This window comes from Phoca vitulina, unplaced genomic scaffold (assembly GCF_004348235.1).
Source record: "Phoca vitulina isolate PV1807 unplaced genomic scaffold, GSC_HSeal_1.0 scaffold41, whole genome shotgun sequence".
Classification (NCBI taxonomy): Eukaryota; Metazoa; Chordata; class Mammalia; order Carnivora; family Phocidae; genus Phoca; species Phoca vitulina.
Genome location: NW_022589744.1, coordinates 12,160,344 through 12,176,161, shown reverse-complemented (window position 1 = coordinate 12,176,161; position 15,818 = coordinate 12,160,344). Strand labels below are relative to the sequence as shown.

At 58.5% G+C, this 15,818-nt stretch overlaps 1 protein-coding gene across 2 annotated transcripts in view; it reads left to right on the top strand.

Annotated features, from left to right (window-relative positions):
• Nucleotides 1-15,163, top strand: part of UBE2O (ubiquitin conjugating enzyme E2 O) — a 57,246-nt gene extending 42,083 nt beyond the window's left edge. The window contains exons 2-18 of one of the 2 annotated variants that reach the window (XM_032429439.1): nucleotides 565-624; nucleotides 726-836; nucleotides 2,843-2,940; nucleotides 3,376-3,439; nucleotides 4,117-4,260; nucleotides 4,690-4,799; nucleotides 4,945-5,020; nucleotides 5,337-5,809; nucleotides 6,213-6,367; nucleotides 6,628-6,740; nucleotides 6,824-6,952; nucleotides 7,622-7,711; nucleotides 8,699-9,395; nucleotides 9,654-9,790; nucleotides 12,402-12,605; nucleotides 12,699-12,756; nucleotides 12,919-15,163. In XM_032429439.1, coding sequence (XP_032285330.1) covers nucleotides 565-624; nucleotides 726-836; nucleotides 2,843-2,940; nucleotides 3,376-3,439; nucleotides 4,117-4,260; nucleotides 4,690-4,799; nucleotides 4,945-5,020; nucleotides 5,337-5,809; nucleotides 6,213-6,367; nucleotides 6,628-6,740; nucleotides 6,824-6,952; nucleotides 7,622-7,711; nucleotides 8,699-9,395; nucleotides 9,654-9,790; nucleotides 12,402-12,605; nucleotides 12,699-12,756; nucleotides 12,919-13,589 — 3,390 coding nt within the window. In that variant the 3' untranslated portion in view covers nucleotides 13,590-15,163. Of the gene's footprint in view, nucleotides 1-564; nucleotides 625-725; nucleotides 837-2,842; nucleotides 2,941-3,375; nucleotides 3,440-4,116; nucleotides 4,261-4,689; nucleotides 4,800-4,944; nucleotides 5,096-5,336; nucleotides 5,810-6,212; nucleotides 6,368-6,627; nucleotides 6,741-6,823; nucleotides 6,953-7,621; nucleotides 7,712-8,698; nucleotides 9,396-9,653; nucleotides 9,791-12,401; nucleotides 12,606-12,698; nucleotides 12,757-12,918 lie in introns of both variants that reach the window. The other variant, XM_032429438.1, reaches the window with a different exon arrangement.
• Nucleotides 15,164-15,818: the final 655 nt, after the last annotated feature.

Sequence of the window (15,818 nt, the reverse complement as noted above, 5' to 3'; positions counted from 1 at the left end):
CGTTTGGCTGGGCTCCAGAGCCAGCCATCCTGAGAGTCAGCGCCCGCCCGCAGTCCTCTGCGGCGCAGCAGATAAGGAGCAGCCTGCGGCTGGCCAGAAAGGGTAGCCCAGATTAGAAGGTCGCGTCGGGTGATAGCGGGCCTCAGGGTGACCTGCACAGCCCCGTGGCACGCTCCTCCTCCGGCCCTCTACTCCGCGCTCAGCAGCAGGGGCCGGGCAGGCCCTTGGAGAAAGTAGAAAAAGGATTTCACTCCTAGCAAAGTGCTTTGCTGTGTGAGGGGCTACTGACCCCTTAATTTAACTGCGGCCTTCTGCGATCTGCCGCTTAGCCGCACTTCTCCATACGATCGCAGTTGAAGGTAACTTTGGAGGGGGAGGAGGTGCCTGCAGTTCGGCCTCTCAGTCTGGGCGCAGTCAGAGCTGCGTGTGGCGCTTGCCGAAGCCGCACTTGGGGTTTGTGCGTTCAGCTCTATGCATGTTACCACTTGGGTAAGAAGTTGGGAGAAAAATGCGGCTTATATTGACGTCAGAGGCCATTGTGTCACACTGTGTTCTCTTTCTCAGCTGAAACTAGAGGACCGCTCCGTGGTGCCCCGGGACGTGGTCCGGCACATGCGATCCACCGTGAGTCTTGGTGCGGGGGTGGCCTGGGGTTGTCTGGGCCGGGTCTCCCTGGCGGCTGGGGCTGTGCGCCTGCTCGGGCCTGGATGCCGTCTCCTCCCCAGGACAGTCAGTGTGGCACCGTGATCGACGTCAGCATCGACTGCGCCGTCAAGCTCATCGGCACCAACTGCATCATCTACCCCGTCAACAGCAAGGACCTCCAGCACATCTGGGTGAGCAGCCCCGCCTGCCCGCCCTCCTCGGGCGTCCCCGGCTCTCCGGTGGCCTCTGGCCGCACACCGCTGCTGCACCTTCCCAGCTCGCGGGCAGGCCCCCGTGCCAGGTCCGCTTGTGTGTACCCGAGTGGCGCCTCTTGCGAGGAGGCCATCGGGACAGGAGGTCGGGACACATCCCTGTGCCTCCAGCGTAGTTGGCTCGTATGGTTTTCATTACCTCGTTTCTTTTCTTCTCTAACGCTCTCATTTTAAAAACAAATTTCTTCCTTAATTTCTTTTTTAAGTGATTTCAAACTTGGGAAAAGCTGTGAGTTCCTGTGCTCCCTGCGTCATCAGGCTCCTTGGCTGTGAGCCTTTCCCTCCATTTGCCCCATCACCTTCCTCCTCCCTTCCCCACATTTCCTTCTCGCTCCCTGCTCTTCTCTCTGGAACCTTGGGAAGCAGGCTACAGAGAGATGGCCCCGTGGCCCTGTGGACTTCGTGCAAACAGGAGCGCTCCGCCCCCAGTTTAGGAAGTCAGCACTGGTGTACTGCTGTCCGTCCACAGACCCCGTTCAGCTGTCCCAGCAATATCCTTTCTCCCCCTCTGATCCAGGATTCCATTCAGGAACACACTTTGCATTTAGTTGTCAGCTCTTTGATTCCTCATCTGGAACTGCTCCCCAGTCTTGCTTTGTCGTCCACACCCTGGTACATTCCACTGGCTGTCCCTGAGCGTGGAGCTCTGTGATGTCGCCTCCTGACCAGACTCGCACCTGCGTCCTCAGCAGGACCGCCCAGCGACACCCTGAGCTCTTCCTGGCCCCGCATGCCCGGTGGCCACGCCGGGAGGGGGTGGGTGTTCACTCTGATCCTTATCGTGTTGGTGTCGGCCACACCTCCCCACGAAGTCACCTCTCAGGCCTTTGCAAGTGATTCTGCTTTGTGAGGAGGTGCTCCGGGATTGCGCCAGTAACCTGTCACTTGTGAAACCCTGATCCGCTGGCCGGGGCCTCTGTTAGCCGCCCCCCCTCCCCCCCCGCCCTGCCCCGGCAGCCAGCGCTCTGACAGTCCCTGAGGGGGGCTGTACGAAGCCGTTGTTCCTCCTCATTTTTAGGAATCGGCATTCTGTGGAAAAGCTGCTCCTTCAGCCTCATTTATGTATTTATTCATTTGTTTTTTACATCCGTGTGGACTCAGATTCCTGTATTGTCCAATCAGTTGTAATCCATGAATACCATTATTTGTTTTGTTGCTTAAATTATCCCAGATTTGGCCAGTAAGAGCCCCTTCGAGCTTATATCTTTGTCCTTATGACATACCCCCATCTTTTTTTTTTCTTTTCTTTTTTTTCCTTTTTAAGCGCTTTCTTACTTTCTACCTTTCCTGATCCAGCCCTGGAATCAGTTGTCCAAAGAGCCTTGGTTCCTTTCAGAGGAGAATGGTATTTTAAAAGCCAAGATCTGGATGTATGCCAGGTGTGCTCATTGCTACTAGGGCCTTTCAGGACAACACCAGGAAACGCGTGCGTGTACACACATGTGGGCACATCTGCGTTTGTCAGTACTTTTCTACATACAGAGGAGAGTATGTGAGTTCGTCTCCTTCCCCCTTTCTGTATCAGTGAGTACCTTCCCCAACAGTGAGGAACTTGGTTCTTGATATCCTCAGTTTATTAATTACCGCTTTACTCATTTGTCCATTAACCACCATCCACCTGCCACCTCCACAGCCCACTCCCACCCAAGGGTCCTGTGTCCTTGGAGGCCCTGAGGCCTCCACACGACTCTCTGCTTGCCGCGAGGCAGTCCCCCGCTGCCGCCGCCTCCACCCTGGGAAGGGGAGCTGGGCTGCAGCACAGAGCTCTCCAGGGGGAAGCCAGTTCTTTAGGCCGGTGGCCGACTGGCCCAGGCAGTAAGCCGTCTGGATCCCGCCTCCTGTGTCTCGGGGGGCAGAGAGGAATGGGTGCACTGCACACCGGTGTCGCCTGCCATCTCTCACACCCCGGTTCCCTCGGTCTGCAGCCCTTCATGTATGGGGACTACATTGCCTATGACTGCTGGCTGGGGAAGGTCTACGACTTAAAGAACCAGATCATCCTGAAGCTGTCCAACGGTGCCAGGTACACAGCTCACTGTGCGGGGCCGCGCTGGGCAGGGGCCGCCCGGGGAGGAGGGGCCAACGGTGTTTTCTCCCGGGGCCTGGATGACACGTGCTGCGGGCACGCCAGGCCTGACGCTGGGCTGGTCTCCTGTCGCCCTGGCCTCATTTAGAGTATCTGTTAGGGCCTAATGCTTTATTTTAGACACTTTTTAATGGTAGTGAGCACTTCCTAATGGTTAGGGTCTTGTTTGTTTTGAGGGAGTTACTTGTATGAATTTGGAGGCTGAGCTGTGGGTGGGGGATGAATCACACCATTTTAGGGCCTGCCAGCATATCGATGCCTCTGGATAACTCCTTCTGATACTGGTCAGCACCACGGTGTGTCCAGTGGCCATGTCCCCCCCGAGACTCTGTCATTGTGCCCAGTGAACCGAACCCCTGCTCACTGTTGCAGGTGCTCCATGAACACAGAAGACGGCGCCAAGCTCTACGATGTCTGCCCCCATGTCAGCGACTCTGTACGTGTGCCCCACCCAGGCAGGCTTCTTGGGGGGCAGGCTTGGGGGGACAGGGTTCATGTTCCTTTGCCCCCTGGGCTGCACAGGAAGGAGGACTGCTTAGCAAAGAGCTTGGAGCTAGCCCAGGCTAAGCCAGCGCTGCTTGTAGGCAGAGTGGTTTCCTACAAAAGGGTAGGTACACACCAGAAGGTCTAAAAGTCTGGGTGTGGGCAGAAGGTATTGGAACTTTTCTTTGCATTTTGTTAATTTGATCTCATCCTTTAAAAAATACCCATTCTTTGGTATTAGAGTCTGTACACTGTTGTTACACTGTGGTATTTTAGAACAGTCATGTATGACCGTAATTTATAAATAAGTGTGGGGGGGAGGTTACATGATCAAACAGGTTTGGGGACTACTGCCCTCTAGACGCCTCGAAGTGTCACCCTTGACCAACAACATTGACGTGACCTGAGAGCGTGTTAGAATGAGGCAGATGTCATTCTCAGAAGCTCTCTGGGTGATTCATATGCACTTCAGGTTTGAGAGGTGCTGCTCTGGAGCCCTAGGGTGTGTTTCAGCTTGGGGAGGTGGGGGAGCGTGCAGGGCGGAGGTGAGGGAGGGGTGGGTGCAGAGAGCACTGGCCCTCACGGAGGCGCCACTCACAAGGACTTGTCCTCTGGCCCCAAACCCTGCAGGGTCTCTTCTTTGATGACTCCTATGGCTTCTACCCGGGCCAGGTGCTCATTGGCCCCGCCAAGATCTTCTCTAGCGTCCAGTGGCTGTCAGGGGTCAAGCCTGTGCTCAGCACCAAGAGCAAATTCCGAGTGGTGGTGGAAGAGGTAGGGGCCGGGGTGGGGCTGCGTCCTCAGCCTCCATGCCTGGAGCTGAGCTTCTGCCACTCCTGCGTTGTCTGCTCCGAGGGCTAAGCCCTGCTCCTTAGCCCTGTTGATCTGAAAGGGCTCTAAATAAAGGGAAACCAGGGTGTGGTCATGCGGTGACTGCTAGGCAGATGACCCCCAGCCTGACCAACTCAGACGGAGCAAGGTGGGATGGTGGCGAGTGGCAGATCGGCTGGGCCCTGACGTGGTGGTAGTCCCTGGGGTGAGGCTGTAGTTGTTACAAGTGGGGCCTCCTCTGGGGGTGTCATGCTTGGGGCTCTGCTGTGATGACCCGCTTCCTGCTCTGGAGGTCAGGTGGGCTCTGGGCAGCTGCTTAACTAAGAGCGGTTAAGCTGCTGACTCAGGCCCTGTCCCACCCACCATCCCCAGGTGCAGGTTGTGGAGCTGAAAGTCACATGGATTACCAAGAGTTTCTGTCCAGGGGGCACGGACAGCGTCAGCCCCCCGCCCTCTGTCATTACCCAGGAAAACCTAGGCAGGTGAGTGGCTCCGGCGCGCCCATTCCAGCAACCCCAGCAGCATGCCCTGAGCGAGTCTCTGGGCCAGAGTCAGAGATGCGGGGGGTGGGGGGTGGGGGGGCGCTGAGACCATCCTTGGCCCAGTCCCCACTTCTCTCCCTCCCAGGGTGAAGCGTCTCGGATGCTTTGACCATGCTCAGCGGCAGCTTGGGGAGCGCTGTCTGTATGTCTTCCCAGCCAAGGTAGAGCCGGCCAAGATTGCCTGTGAATGTCCAGAAAAACACTGCGCCCAGGGGGAGGGCTCTATGGCCAAGAAGGTATGTCCTTGGGGTTGGGATCGGTGGGCATTTGAGGAACTGGCCTTGAGCTATTTCCACAGCCAGGAAGGACAGTCTGTGCTTTAGGCCTTGGGGGGCAGCCCTGATCCCCCTTGCAGGCCACCTAGGTGTGTATAGCTGCCCCTCCCCCCAAGCTCCCTGGGTGTTCCACATGCCCAGGGTGGGGCCGTGGTGGCCGTGCAGCCCCACAGCCGCTGTCCTCCTTGCTCTGCCCGCACAGGTGAAGCGCCTGTTGAAGAAGCAGGTTGTGAGGATCATGTCCTGCTCCCCGGACACCCAGTGCTCCAGAGACCATTCCATGGAGGACCCAGGAAAGAAAGGAGGGGCCAAAGCCAAGAGTGAAACAGGGTCCGTCAGCCCCGAGGAGACACCTGATGGGTCCACCAGCCCGGTGGAAATGCAGGATGAGGGCTCAGAGGAGGCCCAGGACGCGGGTGAGCAGCTGCCCCCCTTCCTGCTGAAGGAAGGTGGAGACGACAGGCTGCACTCAGCAGAGCAGGACGCAGATGACGAGGCTGCTGATGACACGGATGACACCAGCTCAGTGACCTCCTCTGCCAGCTCCACCACGTCCTCCCAGAGTGGCAGCGGCACAAGTAGAAAAAAGAGCATCCCCTTGTCTATCAAGAACTTAAAGCGAAAACACAAGCGGAAGAAGAATAAAATCACTCGTGACTTTAAGCCAGGGGACAGGTAAACCCAGAGGGCGCCCTCTCCCTCCTGGCCGAGTGTCCAGCCTGAGGCTCTCCCTTTGGCGCCTGCACACAACACACACACACACACACACACTCACTCTCACAGACACACACAGTCTGCAAGCCCTCTGCAGGCTCAGGGATGTCCAGCCGAGATGATATAGGTGCCCGGGGTTGGCCTGGGTGGAAAGGAGAGATCTGAGAGTGGGGTGGTGGGTGGCATGGGGGCACTAGCCCCGAGTCTGGCCTCTGGGACCACATTCACTGAGCTCTCCCCAATGAGACCTTTCTCAGAGGAGGTCGCAGGGCATGGGAGGTGCAGGTGAGCACGTATGGATCTGTTTGTCTTCCTTCCCACCTGTTTTGCGCGGCCTGGCTGGCTGGTTGCTCCGCACCTGCAGGGTGGCCGTGGAGGTGGTGACCACCATGACCTCGGCAGATGTCATGTGGCAGGACGGCTCCGTGGAGTGCAACATTCGCTCCAACGACCTCTTTCCCGTGCACCACCTGGACAACAACGAATTCTGCCCCGGAGACTTCGTGGTGGACAAGCGAGGTAGTGCCGGCTCCGGAAGGCCGCCCGGCTCAGGGCCTGGGCGGGGCTTAGAAAGGATGGGCCAGAGGTCTTAGGGGCAGGGAGGAGACTCCCCCTTGAAAGATGACTCGCTTTTTCAAGGCCTGGGGCAGCCTCTCCCGGCCTCCCTCAGCCTAGCCGGAGAGCGTCGGGGTTCTGTGCCCTGCTGTGGTTGAGATGTCGGGGGGGTTGCAGGCGGCACCACCACGGTTCCTTAGACGTTCCCTCCTCTGGTTCCCCAGTCCAGAGCTGTCCGGACCCCGCTGTCTACGGCGTGGTGCAGTCTGGGGACCACGTGGGCCGAACCTGCATGGTGAAGTGGTTCAAGCTGCGGCCAAGTGGGGATGACGTGGAGGTGAGTGTGTGTGGCCCCCTGCTTCTTCGGGGTGGGCTGGCTGTAAGGCCCCGGGGCTCATGACAGCCCATCCTATTCTCCAGCTGATCGGAGAAGAGGAAGATGTGAGCGTCTATGATATTGCTGACCACCCTGACTTCCGGTTCCGCACAACCGACATCGTCATCCGCATTGGCAATACTGAGGATGGAGCTCCTCACAAGGAGGATGAGGTATGCCTCCCCACCAGTTCAGGGGCCGGGGGGGCGGGGGGGGTCTCCCTGCTCCCCCCCCCCCCCCACCCCCCACCCCCACCCCTGCTCTGCATCCCATCAGCGTCTGCAGTCCCTGGAGGTGCCACCAGGTGGCCCCAGGAGACCAGACCTGCAAGTCCTCGGCTCCACAGCCGCCTCAAGTGCCTCCCCAGGGATTTGCCTGCGGGTCAGGATCAGACTTCATATAGCTGCTCCCTGAGCCCTGGTGGCTCCATTTAGCCCAGCTCCTCGTCCTGAGTGCTGTAGGGGCACAGGAGAGGCTTGGGGAGGTGGCGTCTGAGCTGGGGCTTGGTGAGGATGGGAGCATGGCGTGGGGTCAAGCAGAAGAAGAGTAGGAACAAAAGCCCCAGGGCAGGAACCCCATCCTGAGAGTGTCAGGAAGTCCGGCGGGAGCAGAACGCTAGGATAGGAAGGGAGTTAGTAGGGGCTTGTGTCCTTGACTGCCCGTGTTGGAACCAGAGGGTCCCACACTTGAGCTGCTCACCACGTGTGGCCTCTGGCTGGCACCCACGTCCCTTCCCTTCTCACGGCCTCGCCCTTGCCACCCATTGCCGGAGCTCCCCTTTGGAAGCGTTCTGGCCCTCGCCTCAGAGCGCGCTCCCTTGACCCTGTCCGTTTGCCCCGCAGCCATCAGTCGGCCAGGTGGCCCGTGTGGACGTCAGCAGCAAGGTGGAGGTGGTGTGGGCTGACAACTCAAAGACCATCATTCTGCCCCAGGTGAGCCCCTGCGCAGACCCAGACCAGTTGGCTCGCAACTGTGGCAGCTGGGCTGGGAGCCGTGGCCTGTCTCCCGCCCCTGCTCAAGGACTAGGAGGACAGGCTCTCAGATCTTCCTGGTGAGGGTCTCTTCTTTTGGGTGTTTGGGCCTCAGGGAGAGCCTGAGAGGAAGGGGGTATTACATGCCATGCCCTGGGGGTGGGGGGGTGAGCGGGAGGCAGGAGCGCAGAGGGGCGGCGCGGAGCTGGCCGGCAGTCTTGCCCCACCTGGGAGGCCCCCCGGCTTGCCAGATGTGTGCAGGCTGTCGCAAGCCTTCCGGGTTTGCTGCATCCCCGTCTCACTGTGCTAAGAAACGCAGGTTACTTCCTCTAGGAACATTTCTAGGAAAACTTCCCTAGATCAGGAAGAGAAAGGAAAAGAGCTGGCCCCAGTCCCAGTCCCAGCTAAGCTGTTCTCGGTACCGTTTCTTTGCCCCCTTGTTTGAGCTGATCCTTACTCCCAGCTCCCCTGTCCTGGCCCCACGGGGTGGGGGAGGGAGTGGCCCACCCCTTCGTCCGGGCGGCCATTCCAGGAACACGGGAACAGGATGTGACACGGGCCAGCTCTGCCAAACCTCCCCCTCCTGTTGCACGTTCTCAGCTACCAGTGCGGCCCCACAGAGGTGGCTGCCCTGAATCCCTGCGGTGGGGTTGGATTTGCCACCAAGGGCTAACAGTAGCCAGTGCACACAGGGGCAGAGGAGGCCAGAACAGCCCTGGGCCGCTGGCTGGGGCTGGCGGGTGTGGGGCAGGCAGACGCACCTCCCAGAGACCCAGGGACCACCTCGAAGGAGAGGCCCAACTGCAGAGTCCAGAGCAGGAGGGGGGGAAAGGGTGGAGGGGGCCTGCTGAGGCCTCAGCACCCCCGTCACCATCCGCTCTGAGGGTCGGGGTCCACCCCGGAGCCCAGCAGAGCCTCTCTCAACTGCCTGTGCCCATCTGCCCCCAGCACTTGTACAACATTGAGTCTGAGATTGAGGAGTCAGACTATGACTCGGTGGAAGGCAGCACCAGCGGGGCATCCTCGGATGAGTGGGAAGACGACAGTGACAGCTGGGAGACCGACAACGGGCTGGTGGAGGATGAGCACCCCAAGATCGAGGAGCCCCCCATCCCACCTGCTGAGCAGCCAGCAGCCCCAGAGGAAGACAAGGGGGTGGTGATCAGCGAAGAGGCTGCCACGGCCGCCATTCAGGGGGCTGTGGCCATGGCTGCCCCCGTGGCTGGGCTGATGGAGAAGGCTGGCAAGGACGGGCCCCCAAAGAGCTTCCGCGAGTTGAAAGAGGCCATCAAGATCCTGGAGAGCCTCAAGAACATGACCGTGGAGCAGCTTCTGACGGGCTCCCCCACCTCCCCCACAGTGGAGCCTGAGAAACCCACTCGGGAGAAGAAGTTTCTAGATGACATTAAGAAACTGCAGGAAAATCTCAAGAAGACCCTGGACAATGTGGCCATTGCAGAGGAGGAGAAGATGGAGGCCATGCCGGACACAGAGCGAAGGGAGGACAAGCCCGAGGGACAGTCGCCGGTGAAGGCCGAGTGGCCCAGCGAGACCCCGGTACTCTGTCAGCAGTGCGGCGGCAAGCCTGGAGTCACCTTCACCAGTGCTAAGGGCGAGGTCTTCTCAGTGCTGGAGTTTGCGCCCTGTGAGTTCACCTTGTGGGGCCGGTCCCCTCCCAGCACCCAGCTGCTGCCTGAGGGGAGGAAACCATTTCCCCGGTGTGGCCCCTGGTGCGGATGCCAGGCTAGTGGGTGCGAGGCATGTGGGGTTACTCACCTGTCCGGGGAGCGCACCAGCAGCTGCTCCCTCCGGGCCCACGCTCCCCAGGGGCGGCAGCTGTCTTTCCAGATAGAGCTCTCAGGTCTTGCCATTAGGGGTTGACCCTTCTTTTTTCCCCTTCTAGCAAATCACTCTTTTAAGAAAATTGAGTTCCAGCCCCCAGAAGCCAAGAAGTTCTTCAGCACAGTGCGGAAGGAGATGGCGCTGCTGGCTACCTCGCTGCCCGACGGCATCATGGTCAAGACTTTCGAGGATAGAATGGCAAGTAGCCGGGCGTGGGCTTGGTGCGGGCAGGTGTGGCCATGCTCGTGTGGGTGCTTGGTGCCCCGGAGCGGCTGGCTTTGGGCTCCTGGAGCCCCAGGACTGAGCAGCACCTGAGAGGCCACCCCTACTGCTTACAGGGCAGGAGACAGGCTCAGTCGGGGGAGGGGGGAGAGTCCCACACGCGTGTCTAGACCACACAGGGCGTTCTCTTCCCCCTCTTCTTAAAAGTACACAAGTTGTTACCTGAGTACTGTTCTTTTGAAACGTTAGAGCATTACTGAAAACGCTGAAGTTGCCTTTGACCAGTCCTCACCCAGCCTCTAGGCGTCATGACTTGAGGAGTTTTGTGGGTCTCCCTACAGAAGACCTTTTTTTATATTTTCACGTTCTCCTGCATCACCAGAAACATTATTTTGTGTGACTCGTCTTATGTGAACAGCCCATCATTGTACACGTCACCTGTAGTTTGCTTTTTTTTTGCTCAGTGGGGTCATTTTTGAGACCTGTTGATGTTGGTGCCTCGTGATCTAGTTCATTCTCTTGGCTACGGACTAGTACCCCCCACGTGGCCTAGTCCGCTGCATTCTCCACTCCTCTCCCTGCGGCCCGGGCCCAGGGTTGAGTCATGCCGCCGGCGGTGGTGTGAGCCGTTCCTCGTTCCAGGCACAGGCGAGCCTGGTCCATCTGTCACCTCATGAGCCCACACCTCCACCCGGCCCCTGATGGGAGCCGCGCATGTGCGAGACACTGACCCTGAGTCTGACCCGGGCCCCAGCTGCAGCCCAGCCCTGGTCAGAGGGGCCACAGAACGGGAGAGAGGCGCTGCTTGGCCCTGCGTGTGGCAGGCCGGAAGCCACGGGGTGGGGCAGCTTGGGGTTCTTTTTTCTTTGTTTCTTCCTTTATTTTAATTATTTATTTACTTATTTTTAAGATTTTATTTACTTATTTGACAGAGAGAGACAGTGAGAGAGGGAACACAAGCAGGGGGAGCGGGAGAGGGAGAAGCAGGCTTTCCGCCGAGCAGGGAGCCCGATGCGGGGCTCGATCCCGGGACCCTGGGATCATGACCTGAGCCGAAGGCAGACGCTCAACGGCTGAGCCACCCGGGTGCCCCTCTTTATTTTATTTATTTAAATTCAATTAGTAGAGGGGCGCCTGGGTGGCTCAGTTGGTTAAGCGACTGCCTTCGGCTCAGGTCATGATCCTGGAGTCCCAGGATCGAGTCCCGCATCGGGCTCCCTGCTCGGCAGGGAGTCTGCTTCTGCCTCTGACCCTCCCCTCTCTCATGCTTTCTCTCTGTCAAATAAGTAAATAAAATCTTTAAAAAAAATAAAATAAAATAAATTCAATTAGTAGAGTGTAGTATTCGTTTCAGAGGCAGAGGTCAGGGATTCATCACTTGTATGTAACACCCAGTGCTCATCCATCACGTGCCCTCCGTAGTGCCCCTCATCCAGTTACCCCCTCCACCCCCCTGCTCGGGGTTCTTAGGGACACTTGCTTTTTCTTGAGTTTTAATAAAACTTGAAAATTCCAGGGCGCCTGGGTGGCTCAGATGGTTAAACGTCTGCCTTTGGCTCAGGTCGTGATCTCAGGGTCCTGGGATCGAGTCCCACATCGGGCTCCCTGCTCCTTGGGAGCCTGCTTCTCCCTCTGCCTTTCTCTCTCGCTCTGTCTCTCATGAATAAATAAATAAAATCTTTAAAAAAAAAAAAAAAAAACTTGAAAATTCCAGCCTGTCGCAGCTCTGCTGAGAGAAGGGAATGGCATTTTTCCCAAGTCTCACTCGGAGGGACAAGGAAGTAGTGCGTTATCTTGAGGCCCGCAGGGTGGCACCAGTAAAAACATGCATAAGAGGACTCCGTCCTTCCAGTCGGCCCTCTGCCCTCGCTGCTTTCCCATCACGCAATGTCACACGCGTGGCTCTTAGCGGTTGACGCCACCCCCACGCCCGATACGCAGATTTCTAACAGCTGTGGGGAGTCTCCCTGGTGACTTAATGACCTGAGTTTCTTTGGTGGTTTGCCACATTTCCACCGGAGTTCCAGGTCCCCTTGTCCCTCTGCTTCCCTAAAAGAAAGTATAGCCTTGCCACCCTGGAGTGTTCTTTCATCTTCTACTTCTTTTTTTTTTTTTTTTTTTTTTTTTTTTTTTTTTTTTTTTTTTTTTTAAGATTTTTTATTTATTTGACAGAGAGAGACACAGTGAGAGAGGGAACACAAGCAGGGGGAGGGGGAGAGGGAGAAGAAGGCTCCCCGCGGAGCAGGGAGCCCGATGCGGGGCTCGATCCCAGGACCCTGGGATCATGACCCGAGCCGAAGGCAGATGCTTAACCATCTGAGCCACCCAGGCGCCCCTCATCTTCTACTTCTAAGTAATGACTTAAAAACAATGAAAAAAATAAAAACCTGGTAAAATAAAAACAAGTTTAGATAATTCCGTTTATACCAGGAGTTAAAAGATGCCTTGTAGGTCCACACAGAGATATTTGTGTTTAGCTTCTCTATAGCTGGTGGTGTCTGGAGTCCCTGGGTGCTGTTCTCTCCTCCCCCGCGCCCCGCGGATCCACACACAAGCCCCCGCCAACCTCAGCCTTCCCTCCCTATAGGACCTCTTCTCGGCCCTAATCAAGGGCCCCACTCGCACCCCCTACGAGGATGGCCTCTACTTGTTTGACATCCAGCTCCCCAACATCTACCCAGCCGTGCCCCCCCACTTTTGCTACCTCTCCCAGTGCAGTGGCCGCCTGAACCCCAACCTGTATGACAATGGGAAGGTGTGTGTCAGCCTCCTGGGCACCTGGATTGGAAAGGTGAGTATAGTGCCGACCAGCCCGGGTGGAAGGACAGCTGGTCGGGGCGGGTGTCTGGGGCAGAGGTGATCGTGCTGGGTGTGTGTGTTTCAGGGGACGGAGAGGTGGACGAGCAAATCCAGCCTTCTCCAGGTGCTCATCTCCATCCAAGGTACGGTGGGCAGGGTGAGGGGGGTGGTGGGGATGGCTGCTGGAGGGTACGGTGACGCTGGCCTTTCCGTTCTCTACCTCCCACCTATAGCTCTGGCTGTCCTCGGGGGGTCCTCAGCCCGGCCCTAATGGGCTCCCCCCCCCCCCCCCCCCGCCCCCACAGGTCTAATCCTGGTGAATGAACCGTACTACAACGAAGCGGGCTTCGACAGTGACCGGGGCCTGCAGGAGGGGTACGAGAACAGTCGTTGCTACAATGAAATGGCGCTCATCCGTGTGGTGCAGTCCATGACCCAGCTGGTGCGGCGGCCCCCCGAGGTCTTCGAGCAGGAGATCCGGCAGCACTTCCGTACTGGTGGCTGGCGGCTGGTGAACCGCATCGAGTCCTGGCTGGAAACCCACGCCCTGCTGGAGAGGGCCCAGGCGCTGCCCAACGGGATCCCCAGGGACAGCAGCTCCCCGGAGCCGCCGGCCGTGGCCGAGCTCTCCGACTACGGCCGAGAAGAACCTGAGGACGGAGGGCTGGCCCCTGGAGAGGCCTCCCAGGGCTCAGACTCGGAGGGCGGCGCCCAGGGCCTGGCCTCGGCTAGCAGGGACCGCACAGACCAGACTTCGGAGGCAGCGCCTGATGCCCCGGTGCCACCCAGCGTCAAACCAAAGAAGCGGAGAAAGAGCTACCGGAGCTTCTTGCCCGAGAAGAGCGGCTACCCTGACATCGGCTTCCCTCTCTTCCCACTTTCTAAGGGTTTCATCAAGAGCATCCGGGGTGTCCTGACGCAGTTCCGGGCCGCTCTGCTAGAGGCGGGCATGCCCGAGAGCACAGAGGACAAGTAGCCGCCCGCCCTCGAGGAAGCAATGTCCCATGGGGGGAGGCCAGCTGCTGCCCGCTCACTCCCTCCCCTGGAATCACCCGTCTTCCCGTTTTCTCCTTTGTCCCCAATGCAAAAGCCCCTCATTGCCCTCTCCCCAAGGTGAGTTTGATGCTGAAGTGCAAGAAGTTTCTTGAGATGCTGCCGTTTCTTTCCCGAAGCAGTCTTTCAGCAGGCCGGTCCCCTGTGGCAAAGAGAATCTGAAACCTGTTGCTGATTTTCCACTTGTCACCCAGGCAGAGTGTCCTGGCACCTGCTCCCTTGCCGTCCCCATCTCGGGTCGGAGGTGGGTCTTCCTGGGGCCTGACACGAGGGCTCTCTTTGGGCCCAGCAGCAGGACGAGTGGATGTGCCTTGCATGAAGTGTGGGTTGCTCCAGCAGTTCCCCCAGTCCCTGTCAACCTCCCCAGTGCCCCTGTAGCTTCCCCGGTCCCAGGCCCTCCTGCTGCCACCGCCACCACCCCTCCCCTGTTCCCCCCCAGCTGCTGTCACCGACTCCTGGCTCTGCTCTGGACCATTTACCACAGGATAACCCTCAGGCCTGTTGAACTTGCTCTCTAAGAGAGGTTGGGACCAGGCTGGGTCCAGGGGGACACCCAGGAGAGGTGGCGGCCCTCACATGTGACACGGAATGAGGACCGGGGAGCTGCTGGAAAAACGGCGGTAGGTGCCTTGCTCTGGCGCTCCGGCCTCCCCCCGCTGGCCTGGGCCCGCCGCCGCCGCAGCTCCGCTCCCGCTCGGCTCCGGGCTCGGCTCCGAGCTCTGCTCCCGGCTCCGCCCCAGCCACGCCCCAGGGCCCCGGGCGGCCGGGCAGCGGCGGGGACAAGGCCAGGGCCAGGGCCTCTCTCGCACACTCTGCCCCTCCCACCATCAAATGCTAATGCCGGGAGGTGGCCTGTAGCTCACTGAACACGGAAGGAGCCAGCCGCACTCGCCCTCCCGTCGCTGACAAACTCTGCAGGCTCGACCCGGGGGGAGAGAGGGGGCTCACAGGGGTTCTCCTCCCTCTCAGAGACAGGCCCAGAGGTTTACAAGTTTTCTAAGCTTTTGATAATGTGAAGCTCCAGGTTAAGAGGATGCTGTTGAGCACATTGCAGCTATGTAATTTTTGGTGTATGTATGTAATATTTAAGGTTGGAAGAAAATAAATCTCAAAAGCAAAGATATTAACTCTTATTAGAAAAAAAGACAAAAAAAAAAAAAAGAAGCCAAAGCATGATGCGTCTTGTCCGCCTTAAGCTGGCTCCACCCCTGGGCTGTGCCGTGGCCCCGGCAGGCGGCGGCGGCCGCGGGGAAGGACGGAGCCGCGCCTCGGGCCGCGGCAGCTGGAGCCCTGAGTCGGTATCTTGTTGGAGAAACATCCAGAGTGACTGGTGGGGCTGTGCGCTGTTCATGTGGAGATGTGAATGCCTACTGCTTAAGATCTCTGTATAAAGTGCTGTGTGATTAAACTTTTTTTTTACTTGCATTTTTTTTGTTTGGCTCATTACAATGTACAAAACAGACTAGATGGCACCATTAAACCTGCCTCTGCCATTCATCTGGGCTCTGTCGCCTTTCTTCCCCTCCGGGGCACCTCACACGTCCCTCCCCAGGGGAAGGCAAGACCCGTGGCCAGAAAGGTTCACGGCAGCAGCTCCTTCCACCCTAGCCAGTCTGCGTCTGTGCCTTCTGCGTTTGCAGCCGCGGGCGTCCCGGGGGCTGGAAGACGGGGGCCTCGTTCACTGGGGCAGCGCTCTTGTTTGTGGGGACAGCTTGTGTCCCATTCCTCCAGAGCCGGTTTTTAGCACTTACCTGCCAGCAGCGGCTGTGGTCCCCGGGGGCCTTCCAGATGCTCCGGGAGCCCGAGTTGAAGCACCTGGCCTGGCCTTTAAGCCAAAATGGTTACAGCCAGTTTGGGGGCCTCGTATCGGCCCCTCCCTGCTGCTTCCTCTTCACTCCCGCCCCCTGAGGACCCGGCAGGGTAGGATAGAGGAGGCTGGGGGAGCCCCAGAGCCCTCACTGGAGGGATAACAGACTCCTTTCAAGAGAGAACAACTGCCTCCATTGTGACCTTGCCGCTCCTTGCTAATTTCTGTAATGCCCCCGGAAATCAGAGAACTCGTCCCTCTTCACTGAGACCAGCTGGCCGTGTGGCCCTGGGTAAGACATACTAACTCTGAGTTTGTCTTCCGCATGGGGCCAGGGAGTTGGCT